General features: G+C 42.5%; 1 protein-coding gene across 1 annotated transcript in view; it reads left to right on the forward strand.

Moving 5' to 3' along the window:
• The window catches only part of AFF2 (AF4/FMR2 family member 2), a 614,371-nt gene that overhangs the window by 171,587 nt on the left and 419,365 nt on the right, over positions 1-23,419 (forward strand). The window contains exon 2 of the mRNA XM_044306720.1: positions 19,196-19,316. Coding sequence (XP_044162655.1) covers positions 19,196-19,316 — 121 coding nt within the window. The remainder of the gene's footprint in view (positions 1-19,195; positions 19,317-23,419) is intronic.

Raw genomic sequence — 23,419 nt, forward strand, 5'->3', positions numbered from 1 at the left:
ACATTCATTTTGTCTATAAGGCGGTACCGCACATGAGGCGCTGTGTTTTTTTGTTTCCTTTCTTGTCTAAGAGACTGGTAAGGTGAGTAGTGAACAACTCCTTTAAATGTTATAAACCACATCTGCAACCATTTTTTCTTTGTAATTATAATACATCTAAAAACAAAAACAAAAGTAAGCTATTTTGACAATAGTCTTATAGTGCAATAGTTTTGTATTAACAGGTTCAATATGTCTCCATGGTAACAGACTACAAACAAACCCTGTATAGTCTGATTCTGTAGTCAGGCTCCCTTAAAAATGTACTATCTGCCACCACAAAAGCACGACTGGGTTAATACAGGTTTGACTCACATTTAAGCAAAACAAATGAGAAGTACATTAAATAGCATTACCCTATGATACATAATCCAATAAATGTATTATTTGGAGCTACTGTATGTTTCTTTTACCCATCACCTCATCAGCTTATTCTTTAGGCCCATTTTACTCCATAAGATCTTGAAATTGATAATTTCCAATGTATTTTACTGGGTCTCAGTGTCTCAGTATAGAGTGTTTTTTTCCAGCTCATAAAACTGTTCCAGAACATGTGAAAGTTTATTCATGACAGAAATAGTGCTGCAGAATTTTCGTTCATGTCACACACTAAACATCAGATGTACGTTCTTGAGGTTACAGTACATGTTAAAAAACTCTAAATTGCACATAGGTCCCCGAGGGACTTTAATTTCATATGTTTTTGGCTTAGTAAGAAGTACAGTGGTTGAGTTGTTTCTAGAACTGTTAGAAAAGAGGGTTTATTGAAATATACTTAGAGCTAGAAGTAAAGAGATTCCTATTGCCAGGAGTGCAGGTTTTGAGGACACGGTTGAGAGTGCCGAAGGCTTTGTGGATGGGTATACAGTATATGAAATTCCTGATTCTGCTCATGTTCTTGTATCCAACACCATGATTTCAACTCCAGTTCTTCAGATCAATTCACAAAAAATTTATATTCGTATATTTTTTTTTAAAAGTATATGTTTGTTTTGAGCAAAATATCCATTTCAGATCACAAATTGTATACATGAGGCCTGTTATACATGTGTTCAGTGCTACAGGAATATAATATAGAATGCCATAAACAACAGCTTGAATTCTGCTAATGTGTTTTCAAGAAAATCACTATAAATCTTAAACACCCTAAAACCGTGGAGCGGGGCGAGAACAAGGGATAGGCAGAGAAGGCAGCTGCCTAAGGGGCTAAAGACTTTATACAGCTATGTATGTGGAATAATAAGAAAGTTCTAGTTATCGGAGTTGGGTGAAACACAAAAAAAATAACTGTTTCCTTAATGTTAACATTTTTTCATAATGGGTTGAAAAAGCACTGAGTTTTTTTTATTTATTTCAGTGATCATTATGCATTCAGGAACATGTCTCCAAAAAATGTATCAGACATTGTAATGTTTTTCATGGAGCTGCTTAGTTCTTGCCACTCTTCTCCCCTCCATAAATAGGTGGAAGCCAAGTTCAGGGTGTGCCTACACTCCCCCGTGCAGGGAGGCTAATAATACATCTCCCAGCCGCTCTCAGTATAATGAGCTGACTTCCAGTGATGGTATGATGATGTCAAGCCAGGGGTGGGAACAAGTGATCTGGGTGGAGAGCAACGTAGGGAGTGGGAAAGGGTTAACTCCAGGAGACGGTGACTCTTCTCTAAATACAGATACACTAGGAGCTCCCGGAGGTCACTGTCTAAAAATTGCTCATGTGCATAAGCCCTAAAACATGAACTCCTGATCTTTAGAAATACTGGTCCAAACTGACATTTACAAATTTCAAAAAATATAAGTGAAGTGGGTACAGTACCGCCACATAGACAACTGTAATTGTCTAGATAAGTCTAGAAGAGGCTATGAAGGAACGGGAATGAAATGTATGTGAGTCTAAACCTATCATTACTACTTCAAACAACTTTTGGTCACACATCTCATAGGGGGCAATACATGTAGACTCAGCACCCACTATGGTTCTCAAGGAAGCCAAGGGTGGCCCAAGGGTTTTGGAGATCTAACTGGGTTACTTTTTCATGGTCAGTGGCAGCAAGCAAGGAAGGAGGGAGCTGGTCAGTGAATCAGGATAACCTTTTTGCCTAAAAGCAATGGAAAGCAGGAGCAATGACCGAATGTAGAACTCTCCGGGTCAGAGACAGAGACATGAGCCGCTACCAGTAATGGAAAGTGGAGTAAATTTAGATTTTTACTATATGCATACAACATATACCATTATCACTGTACCTCTTACTGTAATCTCTGTTAACTTTAAAAATGTATTAAACTGATTAGCTTTATAATGTGGTCATCTTGATAAAGTCATGTTGAATCAGATTTACTGTTGTCATCTCTTGTAAAATAGACTGATTGGCACTCAGTGCAGCACTGTCACTAGGAAGAGGATAAAACTTTGGCTAATGAAAGTATTATTAATTAACTGGATGATATGTGGGAGGTATGATGCAATAAATCACCGTAACCTATTATTAATTTTTGAATACACCACATAATAGCATAATAAAAATCTCACATTTTTCTAGACTATAGAAGCATACTACGGTACAATTAGACTGCACATAATGGTTACTGATTTCCAGCAGCGCTCAGTCTTTCTTGTTGCACGTGCAATCAATATGGTTAAATTATATGTACAAATGACTTTGTTCCATACGAGCAGCATTTCCTATTGATTTAAAAGCACTTTCCAAGTCCACTTTTCTTTATAGGGTGTTTAGACATTATACACGTCTTAAGCTTTGTGCTAGATAAATGCTTTTTGTGCAGTTTTATAGTGCACTTGTGACTTAAATATGTGGAGTCTTGGAGAAACAGCTACTTAGACAGGGACCAGATGACAAAGCGTTCTACGACCGGAATGGTGCAAATTCAGAACCACTCACCCAACATACAATGCCTATAGATATGTGCAGCAGAGAAAAGCCACTCATAAAAATACATTTCGGTTTGGATTTTCAGTTCCTCAACCATGTTAAGGATTTGTCTTGGAATTTCACTGTAGACTTAATCTCTTCAATGTATAGGGATGAAATCTGCATGTGACACATGTGGATTTGTATGCAAAAAAAAAAGGGGGATTTGCATTGTAATTGGCTGATATTTCCTACATGTGGGCTCGAAAGCCTTAACATGAATACTGTCTAATTGGTTACCAAATTGTGCGCTGATAAAAGAAGCGTCGGGCAGCTTGAATTCCAATGCGTGATACCTTTGTTACCAAAGAGTTTCTGGCAGTGGCTTATTTTCGACCCATGGAGAACACGGTGCATGCTCGGCAAAGGAGCAGTCTGGAAGAATAGCCATTGTCTGAATGAGTGAAGAGGTAGGGGAACTTTTATGCTTTGAACTCAGTGAAAATTTGTACACACTAAGCTCCTGAGCTCCCCCTAGAGGTGTCTACTACTAATATAATTAAGAAGTCACAGCTAAGACGATATCCTGTCTGTAACAACCAGACAGCTGAGAAGCTCTGACAGAGGCCTTTCAGAACCTCCTCCTTGAGTTTTCTTTGTTGTGGTATTCAGTTCCTCATCTCGTTAGCCTCTCTCAGCTGTCATGTAGTTGGACTGATTGCTTCCCTTTAAATTCCTCCCCATAATGCATTACTGGGCGGCTTATACTTCTTCCTGGAGTGTGTGTGCATGCTGATCCTGTTTCCCAGTCTGCTACAAAGTTAAGTGCTGTACATTTATCTGTTATTTTCTGTTTGCTGGATCCCAGGTGACCCTGACTCCCTCCGTGTCTGGTGTAGGGAGCCGGTGGTCGTGTCCCCTCACTATTGTAGGGTGTTCAGGGGTTATATAGTCGAGGTACGTGGATATGCAACCATCCACCTTTGGGATCTTTGCATAGGCTGAGCAGCCACGGAAAGTGCTAGGTCTTGTGCAGGGGTCTCCCTTTGGTTCCTTAGCTTTGGATCCAGTGAGTCATATATGCATGTTGCTTTGTCTTGTTTCCGGTACACCGTCCGTGACACTGTCAGAGGGAAAATATTTACGGGTGGTATGGATATATTATTTAGTCACAGGGGGTACTAATATAATTAGCCTAAAGACCCTTTTTTCAGACTGTCTATCAACAATCTCCTGTCCAGAAACAATGACCTCTATGGGGATGAGAGATTTCAGCAGTGATCGCATGTGAAAGATGAACATTATGTCACATGGCCTAAGCTGAGCTGCGAGAAGGCTGTGGCACTTTACTGCAAGCACCGGGGCTTTCTCAAACAGTTGATTGGCAGGGGTCCCACTGATCAGATACTGATGATCTATCAAATAGATCATCAGTATAAAATTCTCGGAAAACCCTGACAACGAGTGAATAGGAGCAGTAGAAAATCTGTACTCCTTATCTGGAGTACTATTCAGGTATTACTGCAGATAATAGTCCAAAATCATGTTGTGACAGATTTCCTTTAAAGGGGTTATGCCCTGATTAATGTAAAAAATAAAAATCAGATATTACATAGTACATGACAATTTATTTCCAATAAAGGTAGAACCAGCCGTGTACCTTACAGGGACATTCATTGCTCTAATTGCTCTGCTAAATTTATATCAAGCTAGCTAGTCCTTTTTTATATAGGTCTCTCCCTATCACAGCTCAGGAGACAATTGAAGGATGGAACTGAGCATGTGTGTCCACCTTAGCGAAGTGGACAGAGAAATAAGAAAAAGAACAAAGAGTAGGTGGTTCCCCTAAGGATACATTTTATTCAATAACTCAGTGGCTATACAACATTTTTAATTACATACAATTACAAAAGTATTCAGATCCAGGTGCTGGGATGAAAACGACAGAATATTTTTTCGTGAGACAACCCCCAAAGTGGTTTCACAACGTATGAACGGTACACAATATGAAGGCGTTCTTCATTTGAAAACAATTAAGTCACAATAATGTTTTTTTTTCTTGGTGGAGATGCTCCAAGCCCGAGAACAAGTACTCCAGAGGTGTTAAGAGTCATGCAACAAAGTGGCACTTGTGCTAGCTGTATAATTAAATTCAATAATCAGTTTTTAGTGGGGAATTTCAGCTCTGTATTTTTTGGAGTTGATATACTAGCTGATGGAGACAGCCATGGGAACATGATGGCTACTAGATCTTTCATGATTCATTGGCTGTAATTGGCTATAGTGATGTTTCTTTTCATCTTTGAAGTAAATAAAGTTCCTCAGTGCGACTCTTTTTGTTGTTATTGTAAAATGTTGGAAGGCATGTTTCACATATTACTATCACATTTGATTTCACCAGAGGATCTCCAGGTGATGAAGTACTACCCAGAACAGCTTGAACATCTCAAAAGTACAAATGTTTGTGCCTCTGGCTGTCTGCTGGGGAAACTGGGTCTACTTTTATGTTTTTCTAAAAACAAATATTTAAATGGCACGAAATGAAAAATATTCTCAAAAGATGACGATAAAGACTTTCAAAACCAAATAAAGTAAATGCAAAAAAATACTCTTTAGTGACAAGGGAAAAAGAAATCTTAGCCCAGTAGCTGTGAAATTTCATGTACTTGTCATGGAGATGTCAAGGCATGATTCTTAAAGGGGTTAGCCCATGAAGAGTATTTTAAATGATGTATTATTGCAGTATACATGCAATTAAAATATTTTGAATTATTTATGTACAGTTTTCTCTCTCTAGTAGCATCCCCTCCTGTTTATCCCTCTGGTCCACCTTCAGAGGTGGACTGACATGCTCAGTAGCTTCCCTGCTCCCTTCCCGTCCTCTCATTCCTGGAGTAATGATCTCTCAGTGAAGCGGCCCAGACACCATTCATTCATTCATAATTTTAAATTTATAGAAATGTATAGTCATATATCTCTCTAGACTGTGGAGAAGGACATTTTGGGGGGCATTACATACCATGTATGTCTTTGGGGCTAAATGTGAGGGACTGTTTTCTGTGCAGAGGAGGGAGGGGTTAATAACAGAGAATTGCAGTGCAGGTGTTTGATGAACTTGATTTTTAATGAAAAATCTAATCGATTTTCCCTGAAATAGTCTAAAAAACAAAAAAAATAATACCTCATCCATTTGCTCGCGTGTGCCAGCCACTACCATCTTGATTGAAGGTCATCACGGGCGGTGCAAGATTTTGCACCAGATCTTTAATCAAGATGGCGGTGGTGGTGAGCCCATCGCAAGCAAATGGATGAGGTAGGTATGATGTCATTTATTTATTTTTTAACATTTTACACTGTATTATTACTTTCAGATGCCACGATTGAACGCGTTATCTGAGGGGTACAATAATGGGGTGCCAAGCTCCCTGTCATTGCACCCACCACTTCCAAAGAAATGCGCTTCGTGACAAAGTATTCGTCATGAAGCTAATTTTTTTTGTCAAGTTCAGCGAAACAGCAGAATCAAATTTTTGAATACTTCGCTTATCTCTAACATATTTGTCATGACCAATTTTATAAGGGGGAATTGAGAAACAAAATTGCTGTGTTCTAACGTGAGCCATAAAATGGACTCCTAGGGGCAAATTTATATAAATGAAACAGAAACTGCCTGTGTTGCCCATAGCAACCAATCACAGCGCAGATGTCATTTTTCAACAGCAGATTACAAAATGAAAGCTGTGCTGTGATTGGTTGCTATGGGCAACACAGACACTTTTAGACAGTTATGTGCCTCTGTACAGGGTCCGTGTGCCCGGACACAATATCAGAGACCCCCATATGTCTCCATACAGCTTCCTTGCACAAGCCTTTGCTCTGTTAATGAGGCCCTATAGTAAATTTAAAGGAATTTAATAGTCTTAAAAGATATACGACACCATGAAAGTAATGTAAACACTCACATAATACAAGGCAGTGGCAGCTATGAGGCACCTAAGCCATTAAATGTTACATTACATTAATTCCCGCTGCTCCGTGCATTTACAGGATCAAATACAGGTTTTCTGAATCATAAGAACTTTAATTGAGTAGATAAAGAGGTCCTCATAATTATAAACTGCAGTAGGTATAACAAGAGGCTAAATACATAGCTGTGGTTTTAATTAGCTGGTGCTTCAAATTAGTAATTGTGGTTTCAGTCAGAAATCAGTGACTTTCTACACAGTTAAAGACTCAGCAATGAACGGTTCATTCCTCATTATATCTCTCCATGTGAAGATTTCAGGAGCACGCCATGCTGAGCTTGAAGGGAATAGTCATGTATCCCACACTGGTTATCTTCCAACAGCAGTGGAGCTCTATGGAGATTAAATATATTATCGCTCGAGATATGAGTATTAACTGTTCTTTGTGAGAACGTGTCGCGAAGGAAAAATAAAAAAAGGAAAACAGAAGGAGAGAGCATTTTGGCTCCGAGAGCGCTTGTTTACTGCCTTCGACTGCCAACGTATTTGCCACCTTAGAGCAAAGTGAAATATTAAATTGTTAATGAAATAAATATAACGTACGGGGCAAGACTGCCTAAGGGGCTTGTTGTATGGAGCCTTATAAAAGAACAGATGTAGCAGAGCTTAATTTGGAGATGGAGATGTGAAATGAGGTATTATAAAAGTAGCTGTGTGTATACCTACTACATTGTCTCATCCCAGCGATGCTCAAAGAGGTTAATGACAAATTCAACTGTGCTACATCTGTGTACTATAAAACTTTTATTTGGGTAGCTATGTGTGACATACTGAGGGGCGTTCCCATACACCAGTCTTGATTCCTCTGGGCAGGAGTGAGATGCCTCTTAATGAATTAGGCTCATCTCTGTCCATCTGTGCATCAGAAACCTAAAGGGGTCTGATAGGTCCGCGTCCCATCTTTGCCTATCCTTGGAGCCCTCAAAGAGGGCGCGCCGCGCATACTTATCCATCTCCATTAATTTCTTTGGGACTGCCGAAAATAGCCATGCGCCGCACTCCGCTATGTTTGGAAGTCCCATTGAAATGAATGGGAAGCGTACCGCTCAAGCACGGCCACCGCTCCATTCACTTCTATGGAGCTTACGGAAATAGCCGAGCTAGTGTTTGGCTATTTTCAGCACTCCCATAGAAATGAATAAAGGGTGGCCATGCATGCGCGGTGCGCCCTCCGTCAGTTTGTGAGCTACATTCTAAGGATAGGTGCGGGTCCCATAGGTAAGACCCGTACCTACCCGACCAGTTTCTGGCGTATGTTATAGTAAATCCGGTGCGCTAAGCCTTGCCCCCTTCTCTGAAGTGTCGAGAAGATCAAAAAGTTCAAAATTATGCTGCAAATATGGCATTTTACATAATTTGCAACTTTTTTTTACTCTGTGTGGCATAAAACATTGATAAATGTCCTGTATTACTTACTATGAAAGGAACTGTATATCTTCCTATACATCTGCCAAATACTACCATTACTTATACTTCCAACCGTCTTTTTTATGCAATTGTATTAAAAAGTGATGTAAACTTTCATTACAGTTGGGGCTGCAGAATCCCAATGTTTCCCTGCCAAGGGTATGCCAGAAGCTCAGCCTTTTGGTTGCCCATAAGCATATTGACATGTATGGGGTGTGCACCACCTGTATACCACAACTGGTGTGAATTGAGCCTTAGTTTGTTATTTGGCTTAGGTCATGATGATATGGTGACTCATTAGCATCTGATTTGCCGGAGACATCCAGAGGATCTGTCCCCTACTTTAACTCCCCTTGTAATCATAATTCGGGAGCATCTATTGTTCTGAATGTGCCATTCCTCTTATGAATGAATTGCCAGCAGTTTACAATGAAAATCCAGCTGGGTGTCACCAGTTGGGAGGGTGTCCCTTCACAGTCTGACACTATCCAGTCATACTGTGCAAGGACATGCCCCCAAATGGTAACACCCATCTGGACTGTTTTTGCAAACTGCTAGAAATTCTTTCATAAAATCCAGCAGGAATAATAAAAGAAAGGCACAACATAGAGTGATAAGAATAGATGCTCCAGAATTGTTACTACATGGATAATGCAAGTAGGCACTAAAAGAGACATGTCAGGAGATGATAAATTGATGCCCTCTATATCTATGTAAATAGCACCATCTCTTAACCCCTTAAGGACACAGGGCGTACCGGTACGCCCTATTTCCCGAGTCCTTAAGGACCAAGGGCGTACCGGTACGTCCTGACTTAAAATCGGCATTCCGGCGCCGCGGGGGTTAATCGGAACGGGATTTCGGCTGAAATCATTCAGCCGGCATCCCGTAACAACGCAGGGGGGGGTCATTTGACCCCCCCGTATCGGCGATCGCAGAAAACCGCAGGTCAATTCAGACCTGCGGTTTTCTGCGTTTCCGGTCCATTCGGGTGTCCGGTGACCCGATGAACCGGAAAAAGACTGCGATCGGTGGCGTAATTATACACCACCAATCGCAGTCCGAGGATTTGAGGAGGCGGTGCTGGCCCTGGTGCTGAACACTGCTGTCCAGGGTGCTGATTGGTGCAGGGGAGAGAGGCGCGAGATTCAAACTTCCTGCGCTCCTCTCTCCCCTCCTCTTCCTGTTCTGCACGAGCACCCGGCAGCATCGTCCAGCACCAGCTCCTGTGTCCCCCTAATCGCCATCCATCACCCTCCTGCACCCATCGCCACCCAGGTAGGTTAGGGTCAGTGAGGGAGAGGCATCGTTAGGCAGGGAAAGAAGGGAAAAGTTAGTTAGGAAAAAAAAAAAAAAAAAAACTTTTAACTTTTACACAAATCTTTTTTTGATCCATCAGACCCCAGACCCCCCCCTGCCACTTGCCCCCCCCTACCAGCCCCCCACCACCACCAGCCCCCCCACCCACCCCCCCACCACTCCCCCCAACCCCCCCCATCCCCCCACCACCACCACTAGCCCCCTCACCACCACTTTTTTTTCTGCGTTCGCTGACTGGTCGGCACTTTTTAGCGTCCGTCCACTGTTAGCGCATCGCCTGCCCCACCGCTGATCAGCGTTGTACCGCTAATCAGCAACTTTTTTTTTTTCCTAACACTTGCCCTTTTTTCCTTTTTTTAGTACGCGAACACCCGTTGCCCCCACACACACGCACATATAATAAAGTTTTACACACACGCACACCTACACGCACACACACCCATGGCCCGCCGGGTGTTCTCGGCCGAGGAGGCATATGCCCAGATTGCCTCCGACTCCGAGAGCCCCAGTGAGGATGAGGATGACCCCACATTCCTCTTATCATCAGCATCCTCCTCATCATCATCGGATGACGATGAGCCACCAAGGCGGCGGAGACGCCGCCAGGCGGAGCCAGGGGCCGCACATGCTAGGGATCCTGTGGCCCACCCTAGTACGAGCCGCCCTGGGGTTCGTACTGGTTTCCCGGCCCACCAAATAAGTTCACCGGAGACCCCTGCCGATGAACTTAGCTGGTGTCCCCCAGTGGACTTTGAGCCTGAGATTCCGGATTTCGCTGGCAATCCTGGAATCCAGATTCCCACAGTGGGGTTTACTGAAATTGACTATTTTAGTTTTTTTTTCAGTAACCCACTGGTGAATTTGATGGTGGAGCAGACGAATCTGTACGCCCAACAGTTCGTCGCTCAAAACCCAGGCTCAGTTTTGGCTAGACCCGGTGGCTGGACGCCGGTCAGTGCAGCCGAAATGAGGACATTTTGGGGCCTCGTGCTGCATATGGGTCTAGTCCAAAAACCCAGTGTCAGGCAATACTGGAGTGGGGACGTCCTGTACCAGACCCCACTGTACAGTATGGTCATGACACGCTCCCGGTTTGAGGCCATCCGGAAATGTCTGCATTATTCCGATAATGCAGCATGTCCACCCCGAGGTGATCCTGCCTATGACCGGCTGTATAAGATACGGCCTGTCATCGATCACTTTGGGGCCACATTTCAGCAGGCCTACGTACCTGGAAGGGAGGTCGCGGTTGATGAGTCGCTCATTGCGTTCAAGGGGAGACTCAGTTTCCGCCAATATATTCCCACAAAGCGAGCGAGGTATGGCGTGAAGCTATACAAAATTTGTGAGAGTACCTCAGGGTACACTTACAAATTTCGTGTGTACGAGGGGCGAGATTCCCGTATTCAACCCCCAGAATGTCCCCCCACTCTGGGTGTTAGCGGGAAACTCGTGTGGGACCTTATGTACCCACTGCTGGATAATGGTTACCACTTGTACGTGGATAACTTTTATACCAGCATTCCCTTGTTCAGGTCCCTTGCCGCCAGATCTACGTTCGCTTGTGGGACCGTGCGGAAAAATCAGCGCGGCCTCCCTGCCTACCCCCTCCAGGTACCTATCCCCAGGGGTGAGACCCGTGCACTTACCAGTGGAAACCTGTTGCTGGTCAGGTATAAGGACAAGAGGGATGTCCTTATGCTGTCCACAATCCACGGTAACGGCACCACCCCAGTCCCTGTGCGAGGTACCGCGGCAACGGTCCTCAAGCCCGATTGTATCGTCGACTACAATCGGTATATGGGAGGAGTTGATCTCTCGGATCAAGTCCTCACGCCATATAACGCCATGCGCAAAACCCGGGCATGGTACAAAAAAGTTGCGGTCTACTTGGTGCAGGTTGCCATGTACAACTCTTTTGTACTATCCCGAAGCGCTGGCAGCACAGGGACATTCCTCCAATTCTATGAGGCAGTCCTCAAGGACCTGATCTTTTCGGACCGGGAAAGAGCAGGCCGGAGTACCTCGGGAACTGGAGGCGCCCGGATCGTCCCTGGCCAACACTTTCCAGGTGTGGTCCCCCATACTGGAAAGAAGGGACGAACCCAAAAAAAGTGCAGAGTGTGTCGCAGGAGGGGGATACGGAAGGACACCACCACTCAGTGCGACACGTGCCCCGATCATCCGGGCCTCTGCGTTATCGATTGCTTCAGGGAGTATCACACTTCCATGGAGTACTAAATTTTTATAATCCCCAACAGTTCACTAGAGAACATAAAACACTATGGCTCTCAGACTTTGGAGACACGAAAACTATTTTTCTTTCCCCCAAAAATATTAGTTTTAGTGCAGGCATCCTCAAACTGCGGCCCTCCAGATGTTGTAAAACTATAACTCCCAGCATGCCCAGACAACCTACAGCCATCAGCAGGGCATGGTGGGAATTGTAGTTTTACAACATCTGGAGGGCCGCAGTTTTAGGATGCCTGCTTAGTGTCTCCAAAGTCTGAGAGCCATACATATTGGGCATCGTCGCGTGCGTAAAAGTCGTCGCTATAAAAATAACTTTTGACCAAACGCCTCGGATGAACGGTGTTAAAAATATAAAATAAAAACGGTGCCAAAACGCCTATTTTTGGGCAAAATTTCAATTTAAATCCATTTTGCCGGTAATAAAGCAAGGGTTAACAGCCAAACAAAACTAAATATTTATTGCCCCGATTCTGTCGTTTGCAGAAACACCCCATATGTGGTCGTAAATGGCTATATAGCCGCACGGCAGGGCATAGAACGAAGGGAACGCCATACGGTTTCTGGAAGGCAGATTTTGATGGACAGTTTTTTTTTTGACACCATGTCCCATTAGAAGCCCCCCCTGATGTAGCCCAGACTAGAAACTCCAAAAAAGTGACCCCATCTAAGAAACTACACCCCTCAAGGTATTCAAAAGTTACTTTACAAACTATGTTAACCCTTTAGGTGTTCCACAAAACTAAATAGCGAATGTAGAAACAATTTTAGATTTTTTTTTTTTGTTACATTGCCTCAAAAAAGAGTAATATAGAGCAACCAAATATCAAATTTACCCCAAAAATAGTCCCAAAACAACAACCACCTTATCCCGTAGTTTCCTAGATGGGGTCACTTTTATGGAGTTTCTACTCTAGGGGTGCATCAGGGGGCTTGAAAGGGTACATGGTGTAAATAAACCAGTCCAGCAAAATCTGCCTTCCAAAAACCATATGGCGTTCCCCTTCTTCTATGTCCTGCCGTTTAGCCAAATAGTAGTTTACCACCACATATGGGGTGTTTCTGCAAACTACAGAATCAGGGCAACCCATTTTGAGTGTTGTTTGGCAGTTAACCCTTGTTTTACTCCTAGAAAAAATTGATTATATTGGAAAATTTTCCAAAAAATTGAAATTTCATAATTGTTTCTCCATCTGCCATTAACTCTTGTGGAACACCTAAAGGGTTAACAAAGTTTGTAAACCCAGTTTTGAATACCTTGAGGGGTGTACTTTCTTAGATGGAGTCACTTTTTTGAAATTTCTATTCTAGGGGTGCAACAGGGGGCTTCAAATGGGACATGGTATAAACAAAACCAGTCCTGCAAAATCTGCCTTCCAAAACCCATATGGTGTTCCCCTCCTTCTATGTGCTACCGTTCGGCCAAACAGTAGTTTACGACCACATATGGGGTGTTTTTGCAAACTACAGAATCAGGGCAACCCATTTTGAGTGTTGTTTGGCAGTTAACCCTTGTTTTACTCCTAGAAAAAATTGATTATATTGGAAAATTTTCCAAAAAATTGAAATTTCATAATTGTTTCTCCATCTGCCATTAACTCTTGTGGAACACCTAAAGGGTTAACAAAGTTTGTAAACCCAGTTTTGAATACCTTGAGGGGTGTACTTTCTTAGATGGAGTCACTTTTTTGAAATTTCTATTCTAGGGGTGCAACAGGGGGCTTCAAATGGGACATGGTATAAACAAAACCAGTCCTGCAAAATCTGCCTTCCAAAACCCATATGGTGTTCCCCTCCTTCTATGTGCTACCGTTCGGCCAAACAGTAGTTTACGACCACATATGGGGTGTTTTTGCAAACTACAGAATCAGGGCAACCCATTTTGAGTGTTGTTTGGCAGTTAACCCTTGTTTTACTCCTAGAAAAAATTGATTATATTGGAAAATTTTCCAAAAAATTGAAATTTCATAATTGTTTCTCCATCTGCCATTAACTCTTGTGGAACACCTAAAGGGTTAACAAAGTTTGTAAACCCAGTTTTGAATACCTTGAGGGGTGTACTTTCTTAGATGGAGTCACTTTTTTGAAATTTCTATTCTAGGGGTGCAACAGGGGGCTTCAAATGGGACATGGTATAAACAAAACCAGTCCTGCAAAATCTGCCTTCCAAAACCCATATGGTGTTCCCCTCCTTCTATGTGCTACCGTTCGGCCAAACAGTAGTTTACGACCACATATGGGGTGTTTTTGCAAACTACAGAATCAGGGCAACCCATTTTGAGTGTTGTTTGGCAGTTAACCCTTGTTTTACTCCTAGAAAAAATTGATTATATTGGAAAATTTTCCAAAAAATTGAAATTTCATAATTGTTTCTCCATCTGCCATTAACTCTTGTGGAACACCTAAAGGGTTAACAAAGTTTGTAAACCCAGTTTTGAATACCTTGAGGGGTGTACTTTCTTAGATGGAGTCACTTTTTTGAAATTTCTATTCTAGGGGTGCAACAGGGGGCTTCAAATGGGACATGGTATAAACAAAACCAGTCCTGCAAAATCTGCCTTCCAAAACCCATATGGTGTTCCCCTCCTTCTATGTGCTACCGTTCGGCCAAACAGTAGTTTACGACCACATATGGGGTGTTTTTGCAAACTACAGAATCAGGGCAACCCATTTTGAGTGTTGTTTGGCAGTTAACCCTTATTTTACTCCTGGAAAAAATTTATTATATTGGAAAATTTTCCAAAAAATAGAAATTTCAAAATTGTTTCTCCATCTGCCATTAACTCTTGTGGAACACCTAAAGGGTTAATAAAGTTTGAAAAAACAGTTTTGAATACCTTGAGGGGTGTAGTTTCTAGAATGGGGTCATTTTTGGGAGGTTTCTATTATCTAAGCCTCACAATATGACTTCAAACCTGAACTGGTCCATAAAAAGTGGGATTTTGAAGATTTCTCAAAAATTTCAAAATTTGCTTCTAAACTTCTAAGCCTTGTAACATCCCCAAAAAATAAAATATCATTCCCAAAATGCTACAAACATGAAGTAGACATATGGGGAATGTAAAGTCATCACAATTTTTGGGGGTATTACTATGTATTACAGAAGTAGAGAAACTGAAACTTTGAAATTTGCTAATTTTTCAAAATTTTTGGTAAAAAATGTATTTTTTTATGCAAAAAAAATAACTTTTTTGACCCAATTTTAGCAGTGTCATGAAGTACAATATGTGACGAAAAAACAATCTCAGAACGGCCTGGGTAAGTCAAAGCGTTTGAAAGTTATGAGCACTTAAAGGGACACTGGTCAGATTTGCAAAAAATGGCCCGGTCCTTAAGGTGAAAATGAGCCCGGTCCTTAAGGGGTTAATACATACACAATATTCCCTAGTAAATATAGCACAATTTCCCAAGCACAGTGTCTACCTGTGTATCTCGCTGCTCAACAAAAATGACATAAAAGTGATGGTCTGTCAGGTCTGGGAAATGCAGCGAGTAAGGAATAAGTGACATTTGGCAGTCTGCACTGTCTGTAAGAATATTGTCTCATTGCATTAAGGGCAAAGAGTGTGTGATCCCTGAATCCAGTAATAAAAAGGAGAGATGTTTTTAAACACACATTTTATGTATTTACTTATTCATATAGTTATATATCAGCTTATAGTAATAGGACACATCATGTATAATGTTATATTATAATCTTGTGTAATAACTTTTTGGGAGGTCACTGAAATCGACACCAATTAATTTACACAGGGCAATTGCTGAGCTGATTATCCAGAACCAACATTAGAACGGATGCTCGTTCCCGATAATCGGACTGTTTGAAGGCACCACAGATCACCATGCTAGTTGATTGGGTGAAATCGTTGTTCACGAGGACATCTAATTGATTCTAGATTCAGCTCTTTACCTCCACTGAGGAGCAGGCAGTTATCGGGAAGGAGGGGGTTGCCTGCTCGGTTGGTGCATATAAATGCGCCTTTAGGAGGGGGCATGGAATTCGGGTGTAACATGCCACTTTTCTGTTGTAAGTCATTGTATAGGAAATCTATCACATGGATTATCACTATTAAAGTATTAAGTAAAACTATTGCCATGTAGAACATAATACCTCCTTCCCTGATGTACCTTTCATTTGGCGTTTCTCCTATCTTGCAAAAATCATCTTTGTATGATATGCAAATTAGGCAGTAAGGTGCCCAAATGGGCGTTATTTTATTTCAACCGGTGCCCAAGCCCACCCTCTAGCAGAGCCCAAGCACGCCCCCATTCCGTTGCCGCCCATTCCCCCGCTACATCACTGATGCGAGGTAATGCCACCCACACTTGCCTTCTTTGGCTTTGCCGAGAAATATCGTGCAGGCGCAGTGCCAAAGACTGTCTTCGCCTGTGCTCTTCATGTCCTACTGAGGGCATCAGCCTCAAATGTGTCCCTTAGCATGTACCTGCATGAGTTGGCAAAGCTGAAGGTAAGTGTGGCCGGCGGCAACGGCGCTGATGGAGGACTGGAGTCGCAGTCCAGGAGAGGCATGCTTTGGCTCTGCTGGAGGGTGGGCCTGAGGGGCCTGGGCACTGGACGGGGGTGTTCCTGGGCACTGTTGGAAGAAAATAATGCCCCACTGGGCACCTTATTGCTTAATTTGCATATCATACAAAGATGATTTTTTTCAAGATAGAAAACAAGAAACGCAAAATGAAAATTACTTCAGGGAAGGAGGTATTATGTTCTATATGACAATAGTTTTACTTTATTAGTGATAATCAGGACCGGCTCCAGGTTCATGTGGGCCCTTGGGTGATAAATCTCAGTGGGCCCCCTTGAGGCATTTTTTGGCCCCACACACAGTATACTCAAATGGCCCTCTATTCAGAATAATGACACCCAGTCACCCACTATTCAAAATAATGACCCCAGTGGCCCCCACACTGGGGGTTATACTGTATGGAGGGGGCACTGGGGGTCAATATACTGTATGGTGGTCACTGGGGGGTCATTATATTGAATGGGGGCTCTGGGGGTCATTATACAGAATTGAGGGTCATTGGGGATCATTATACTAAATGGGGAGCACTGGGGGTCATTATACTGTGTAAGGGGCCCTCAGAGTGTAATGACCCCCCAGTGGCCCCCTCACATACCTATCATTGCTGGCGGTCCTGTCATTCACTAACTGCAGCTCATCTCCCTGCACTCCTTCTCTCCTCTGGACCGCTGCAGCAGTGAGACACACATCATGACATCACCACTGGGCTGGGTCTGGAGGAGAGAAGGAGCTGAGCAGTGATGTAGCTAGAACTGACTGGTCCCACAGCAAATTTTAGTATGTCCCCCGCCACCCCATCCCCCACCTGTGGGTTCAAATCACGTTTTTCCTATCGGTTTAATGTATACAAATGTGCAGCACTCCACATTTTTGTATTCTGAAGAGTCCAGTACTAAATGCATACGTTAACATATATGTTTTTTTACAATGGAACTGTATGGTGAATGAACGCCACTGTATGGCATCAGTCTGAGGCATCTGTTAACGTATACATTTTTTATATATATTAAACAGATGGCAAAAATGTGATGTGAACCCAGCCCTAGTGTTTGAATAAGCACCAATACACAGCGGAGCAGCGGGGTGGAGAGGGAAGGCTGCCATGTACTGACAGAACACTACCTGGTCCTGGTGGTCAGGGATAAGGACTGTGTTTCCCAAGGATCATCTTCTACTGGGAAATACAGGGCACAGTATAATACACTAGAATCTATATAATATAAAGATATTAGCCTTACCCCCGAATAATAATACAATTAGGGGTAATTTATTAAATAGAAATATGTCTATATTAGGCGCATTTCTCACACGGATTGTGGCGCAAAGGTCCTTAGCACCGCATTCTGCAAATTTTCGCCACTCATGCCTGGTCTAAAAAAGGTGGCTTGGGCAGGAAAAGGATACAGTTATGGCCATAACATTATTGGATACCACCGCCATTCAGTGACCGGATAACACCTCTGTACAGTGACCGGATAACACCGCCATACAGTGACCGGATAAAAGGGTATAAGAGGGCACAATATAGGGAATGACTAGGGGCACTGTACAGGGTGTGGTAAGAGGGCACAATGCAGAGTATAAAGGGACATAGTACGGGGTTAGGGGCACAGTACGGGGTGGGGGCACAGTACGTGGTGGTGGGCACAGTCACATGACACTGTAACGTTAGAAGGTCCTTATGCGGTTCAGATACCACCATAATGAGAGGCAGAGGAGTGAGACAGGGGCCCGGGGCCCTGGATGGACAGGAGGGGTGGACACAGCAAGTAGATGAAAGGGGCTCTGAGGGGAATTCATGCAAGAAGTAGTGGCAGGAAGTCTGTGCAGGGCAGCAATAGGATATAGAAGGGTGGAACAGGAGCTCTGGTGACTATTAGAGGGCCCAACAGAGGGGTACTGCGTAAGTGAAATTACAGCAGTGTCATTGATGGAAGTGCTCATAGCAGCTCAATGGGCCCCGGCACTTGCCTGAGTATACCAGGTGCTGACTCCGGCCCTAGTGATAATCCATTTGTAGGCCCCATCTCCTCCCACTCTTTCCCCACCCAGTTCTTAGAAAAGTGCCAAGTATAGCATAAATTAGCAAAAATTCTAATTCTGGCACTAAAATATCTGTTAACTACATTTTAGTTGTCTGACTGTTTTGAGTGTGATGTCATTTGTGTTATTGTATATATGAGTGATAGGTTATGCAAGTGAGACAATCTAATAACAGCTAGTGATTTCCATATAGATCAAGGTCTTACATGAACCATAGTGCATGCGAAACAATGTCTATGTAACAATGAGTATACCATTGTAGAGACAACCTCGTAACATTCTGAAGTCATGCATTTCTTTTCCCATCTAAACCCACATGTTTCCCCTCATCCAGTGCATCATATAGTGTCAAAACTATGAGAATAACCATAGAATACTGTAAATTTATTATATAATTTTTCTTTATAAAATATTTGGTTAAGCATGGGCAATGCAAGAATTCCTTCATATGACAGAAATGAACTATTGACTATAATGGGGTCCATTAGGCTTCCGTCAGGGAGCCTATGATTTTAACAGACAAAATAGTGCGACATTTTGAGCTATTCTGTGTGACTTTTATGCAAGGCTTTTGATAGAGCCTTCAGCGCAGATGTGAACCTAGCCTAATGTGGGTTGACAGTCCTGCGTTAGGACATACAATATGAGTGACATGTTACAAATAGCTTGCTTCATTTTTCTTCTGTTGTCTTTACTAGTCACTATGAACAAGACCGAAATGCCCTCAAGAGAAAAGAATGGGAACGAAGAACTCAAGAAGTACAGCAGGATGAAGACCTATTTGCCTCTGGGTTCAATCTGTTTGGGGAGCCATACAAGGTAAGCCTGATCAATCAGATTGGAAGGATTCTTGTTTTTCACTGGTATTAGGCTTTTAGTTCTTGTAGTTATTTAATCATACATAAAATGTGAACATTTTTATCAGTCAGAGTTTGACTTTATGAGCAGTAAAACAACCAAATAGCATGAAGCTGCTGGTATACAGCATCCAGCAGCAACTCAAAGAGTTCAGCCTGCCCACCCTCCTGTCCTACAGAGAAGAGACAGTCACAGTGCAGACTCACAGACTGTGTTCACACTTCTGCTCCAGCCCTGCGGTCTCTCTCTTCAGGCAGCACATCTTGTGCAGAGGGGGCATGTCTGAAGCTCTGCAGCAGCCGGCCTCATGTGACTATTAGAGGGCCCAACAGAGGTGTACTGCATAAGTGAAATGACAGCAGTGTCATTGATGGAAGTGCTCATAGCAGCTCAGTGGGCCCCCCAGGAGCAATCGGCCCTGGCACTTGCCTGAGTATGCCAGGTGCATGAAAAAATATGTAGCAAGCAGGACGAGTCACCTTTCATGAGTGTTGCATCCTATCTCAGAGAATAGGGGGAATACCAGTTTAAAGGGAATCTGCCACCACAATCTTGGACTATTATCTTAAACAATAAATGAGTATCACTGCAGCTAAGGAATCCAGACTAAAGAATCCACTATTTTTGTATTTTCCAACTGCCTCCCATTCGCTCTGTGTCAGTGCTTAAAGCTGAGCTGAAGTACATTGTCATGATTGGTGGCATGCACGTAGGAGTCCTCTCCATTGTGTCAGCATAACACAACATTCTGGACTTTGTTTTGCAGCTTGGAGTGCTGACAGCCGGGGAACGGTGGGGCAGTAAAAAATAGAAAAATAAAAATGGAGACCTGGACTCCTTCTGTTTTGTAATACTCATATTACTGTAGATAATAGTTCAGAATGGGGTTGACAGATTTGCTTGAAGGGTATTTTCACAAATGATATTATTTCCTGTGTTGATGCATCATAAAGGAGCATTCCAACAATTAAGGCTACTTTCACATCTCCAGTTTGAATTCTGGTAGGCTGTTCTGGAAGAGAACAGCCTGCCCAAATTTTCTGGATCCCTCGCTGCTGGATTTGAATGTAATCTCTTTCGACCCCATTAAATATATACAGTATGTAGGATCTGTACACACTCTGGCAGACAAACGGAGAACAGACTGGACACAATCCACTGCATGTTGCAGTTTGTGTCCAGCCGATCCTCTGCTTGTCTGCCGGAACGGCCATACCAGAGTTTCACACCTGAGGTGTGAATGGAGCCTAACATTGTTAAGTTATTCTTGGTCAGCATCCACAGTTGAGGTCTAAATGTTGCTAACCCCACTGGTACAATCAGCGACCTTTGTCCATGTCTTTTGAAAGAAGATGGAGTGGTGACCAAGCAAAGGAGCAACTTGTTCTTTCCTAGTCTACAGAAAGGTTTGAAATAACTGTGTGATATAGTGTGATGGAACTGATGAGACACAAGTAACCTGTCCATTGCCAGAATTGGTTCTAGCTACCCTGTTCAGCAAGAGCTGGCAAACTTGTCCTGCCGACATGATAAGAGCCGGCCTGATAAGAGAGTTCTCACTCGGGAGCCTACCTAATTAACCCTGAGTGGTCCCTGCAAGTGGTATGTAATCCTATTTTGCATACATCAGGTAGCTGCTAGCAGGATGATTGTGTAGTGTTGTACTAGCCATGGTGAAAAACAAAAAGGTCAATAATCAAAGCCAAAACAGTATCCAATAGCAAAAACACTAACAAGCTAAGTCAGAGCCAAGAGAGACATCGGTACAGAGGCAGGAGAAAGGTCACTAAGCAGTCAGAGGACAAACACAGTGGCATGCAAGAATGCAAAGAGTAATTGGGTAAACAAGAATACTCACAATGTGCACAGAGTAATCTAGGACCCGCCTTGAGCAATCTCACAGCAAGATTTAAGTAGAGCACAGATCTCAATGATTAGTTCTCAAGCCAAGTCTCTTTCTGTCTCTCAAGTGAATTTGTCACAGCTCTCGGGCTATGTCCTGTCCTACCTCTTTCCCTGGCTTCTGGAGCAGAGATTGTTACTCAGCCATTGTTTTCTAAACAGTTTTCAGGTCTGAAGTCTGTAAAATTGTGAATCCAGCTTGTGCCTACAGTTCTGTTTAAATCTAGTTCCAAGATAAGTAATGTATACAATCAGTATAATGATTTTTCAGGGTAAAATTGTATTTTAGGGTAAATATACCCTTCAATTCCATTTTTGGGGTGAACTAAATAATCTACATCTGATGCAGATGTTGCTGTGATCAGATTTATACTAAAGGTATAAATTCATTGTGTGGTAGTGGTGCAGCAGCAAGCTACACCATTACTGCACCATGGCAAAGTTGCATGCAAACTTTTGCCAGTTTTACTAAATCTTTATTTTTTGTTGTTGCATGAGATATTTCTGCACTACTTATCCACCAGATTGCTTTCTTTCCTAGTCTATATTATGTTGGAAAAATAGCAGTGAAGTTTACCCCAGTCGTGCGTTAGGCACCTGTAATGTCATAAACAAAACGTACTATTATCATAGCTGAGATCAGGTGCAACAGCGTAAACTGCCCTCGAAATATTTACTCACCATAACTCTTATCATGGAGCTAACCAGCTTGAGTCTTTACTGGTGGTTGTTTTTCTTTGTGATAATGAGTTAAACTGTGTTCCAGGGAACAGAACAAATAAGCAAGTGTTTAAAAAGTGCATCATAAGTCCTCTCGCTATGTTCCCAGCACAATAGTATCCTCTTGTTTTCAGCGTGGAGGCTGAATAGAGGGAGCCTGTGTTTGGCTGTTTCCCAAATGGTACATTGTGCAACCCTGTTGAAGGAGACAGCTTATAAACAAAGAGCTTATTCTTGGCTTAGCTAAATGTAATTTCTGCCACTAAAAATGACAAAACCTATGGACTGTTAGTAAGTAACAATGATTTCTTGCCCTTGTTCTCTCAACTGTAGGTTGTAAATATGCTGCTCTCTTTTAATGTTGGGTAGATCCACAGAGATGATGTAATTACATAGAAGTACAATCACCACCACACGCCGATGTGATCATTGTAATTATTGGACAGTGTTATGGTTTGTTTGACAGTCCTATGTATTGATTAATGAAATGATTATTATAATGACACACATAGTAGTAAGCCGGAGCCGTCACCTTTCTGTTTTCAAAAATAGCAAAAATATAAAAACATAAAATGTTTAGGGTAAACATATTGTGCATAGTAGCACTGGATTATCCCGTGTTACTGGGCATGGCCAGCAGGCTTTCACCTCCTCAAAGGGCATCTGTCAGCAGATTTGTACCTATGACACTGGCTGACCTGTTGCATATTCACTTGGCAGCTGAAGGCATCTGTGTTGGTCCCATGTTCATATGTGTCCTCATTGCTGAGAAAAATGATGTTTTCATTTATGAAAATGAGCCTCTAGGAGCATCGGTGGGGTTGTCATTACATCTAGAGGCTCAGCTCTCTTTGCAAGTGCAGTGCCCTCTGCTTTTTAATTGACGGGGCCAGCCTGTGAAAATGCTATCACGCCTGGCCCTGTCAATCAAAATGGATAGAGCACGGCATTTCCGGATAGAGCGGAGCCTTTAGGTGTGGCAGCAGCACCCCCATTGCTCCTAGAGTCTATTTTGCATATAACATAATTTTTCTCAGCAATGCGGGACCAACGCAGATGTGGGGCCACCACATTTATCTTCATTTAGGCTTGCTTTCATCTGCAATTGAATAGTGATGAGCGAGAGGTGCCATATTCGATTTCGCAATATATCGCGAATATTCGAGTGAATATTCGTGTTATATTCGTCGAAATCGAATATTCGTAATTATTTCAATTTTTCGCGAATAATATGCGATTATTTTAATCGCTTGTTGCGATTTTTCTAGTATAATAGTATAAGGCAATGGTATTTTACGAAATTTCGTACTATTGCTCTAACTTCGTCTTTTAGAATATTCCGAATATTCTAAAAGACGAAGTTAGAGCAATATTACGAAATTTCGTAAAATACACATATATATAGTAATTTAGCTAATATAGTGCTATAATCATTTTTTTTC

The sequence above is a fragment of the Bufo gargarizans genome, chromosome 9 (genome assembly GCF_014858855.1).
Source record: "Bufo gargarizans isolate SCDJY-AF-19 chromosome 9, ASM1485885v1, whole genome shotgun sequence".
Lineage (NCBI taxonomy): Eukaryota > Metazoa > Chordata > Amphibia > Anura > Bufonidae > Bufo > Bufo gargarizans.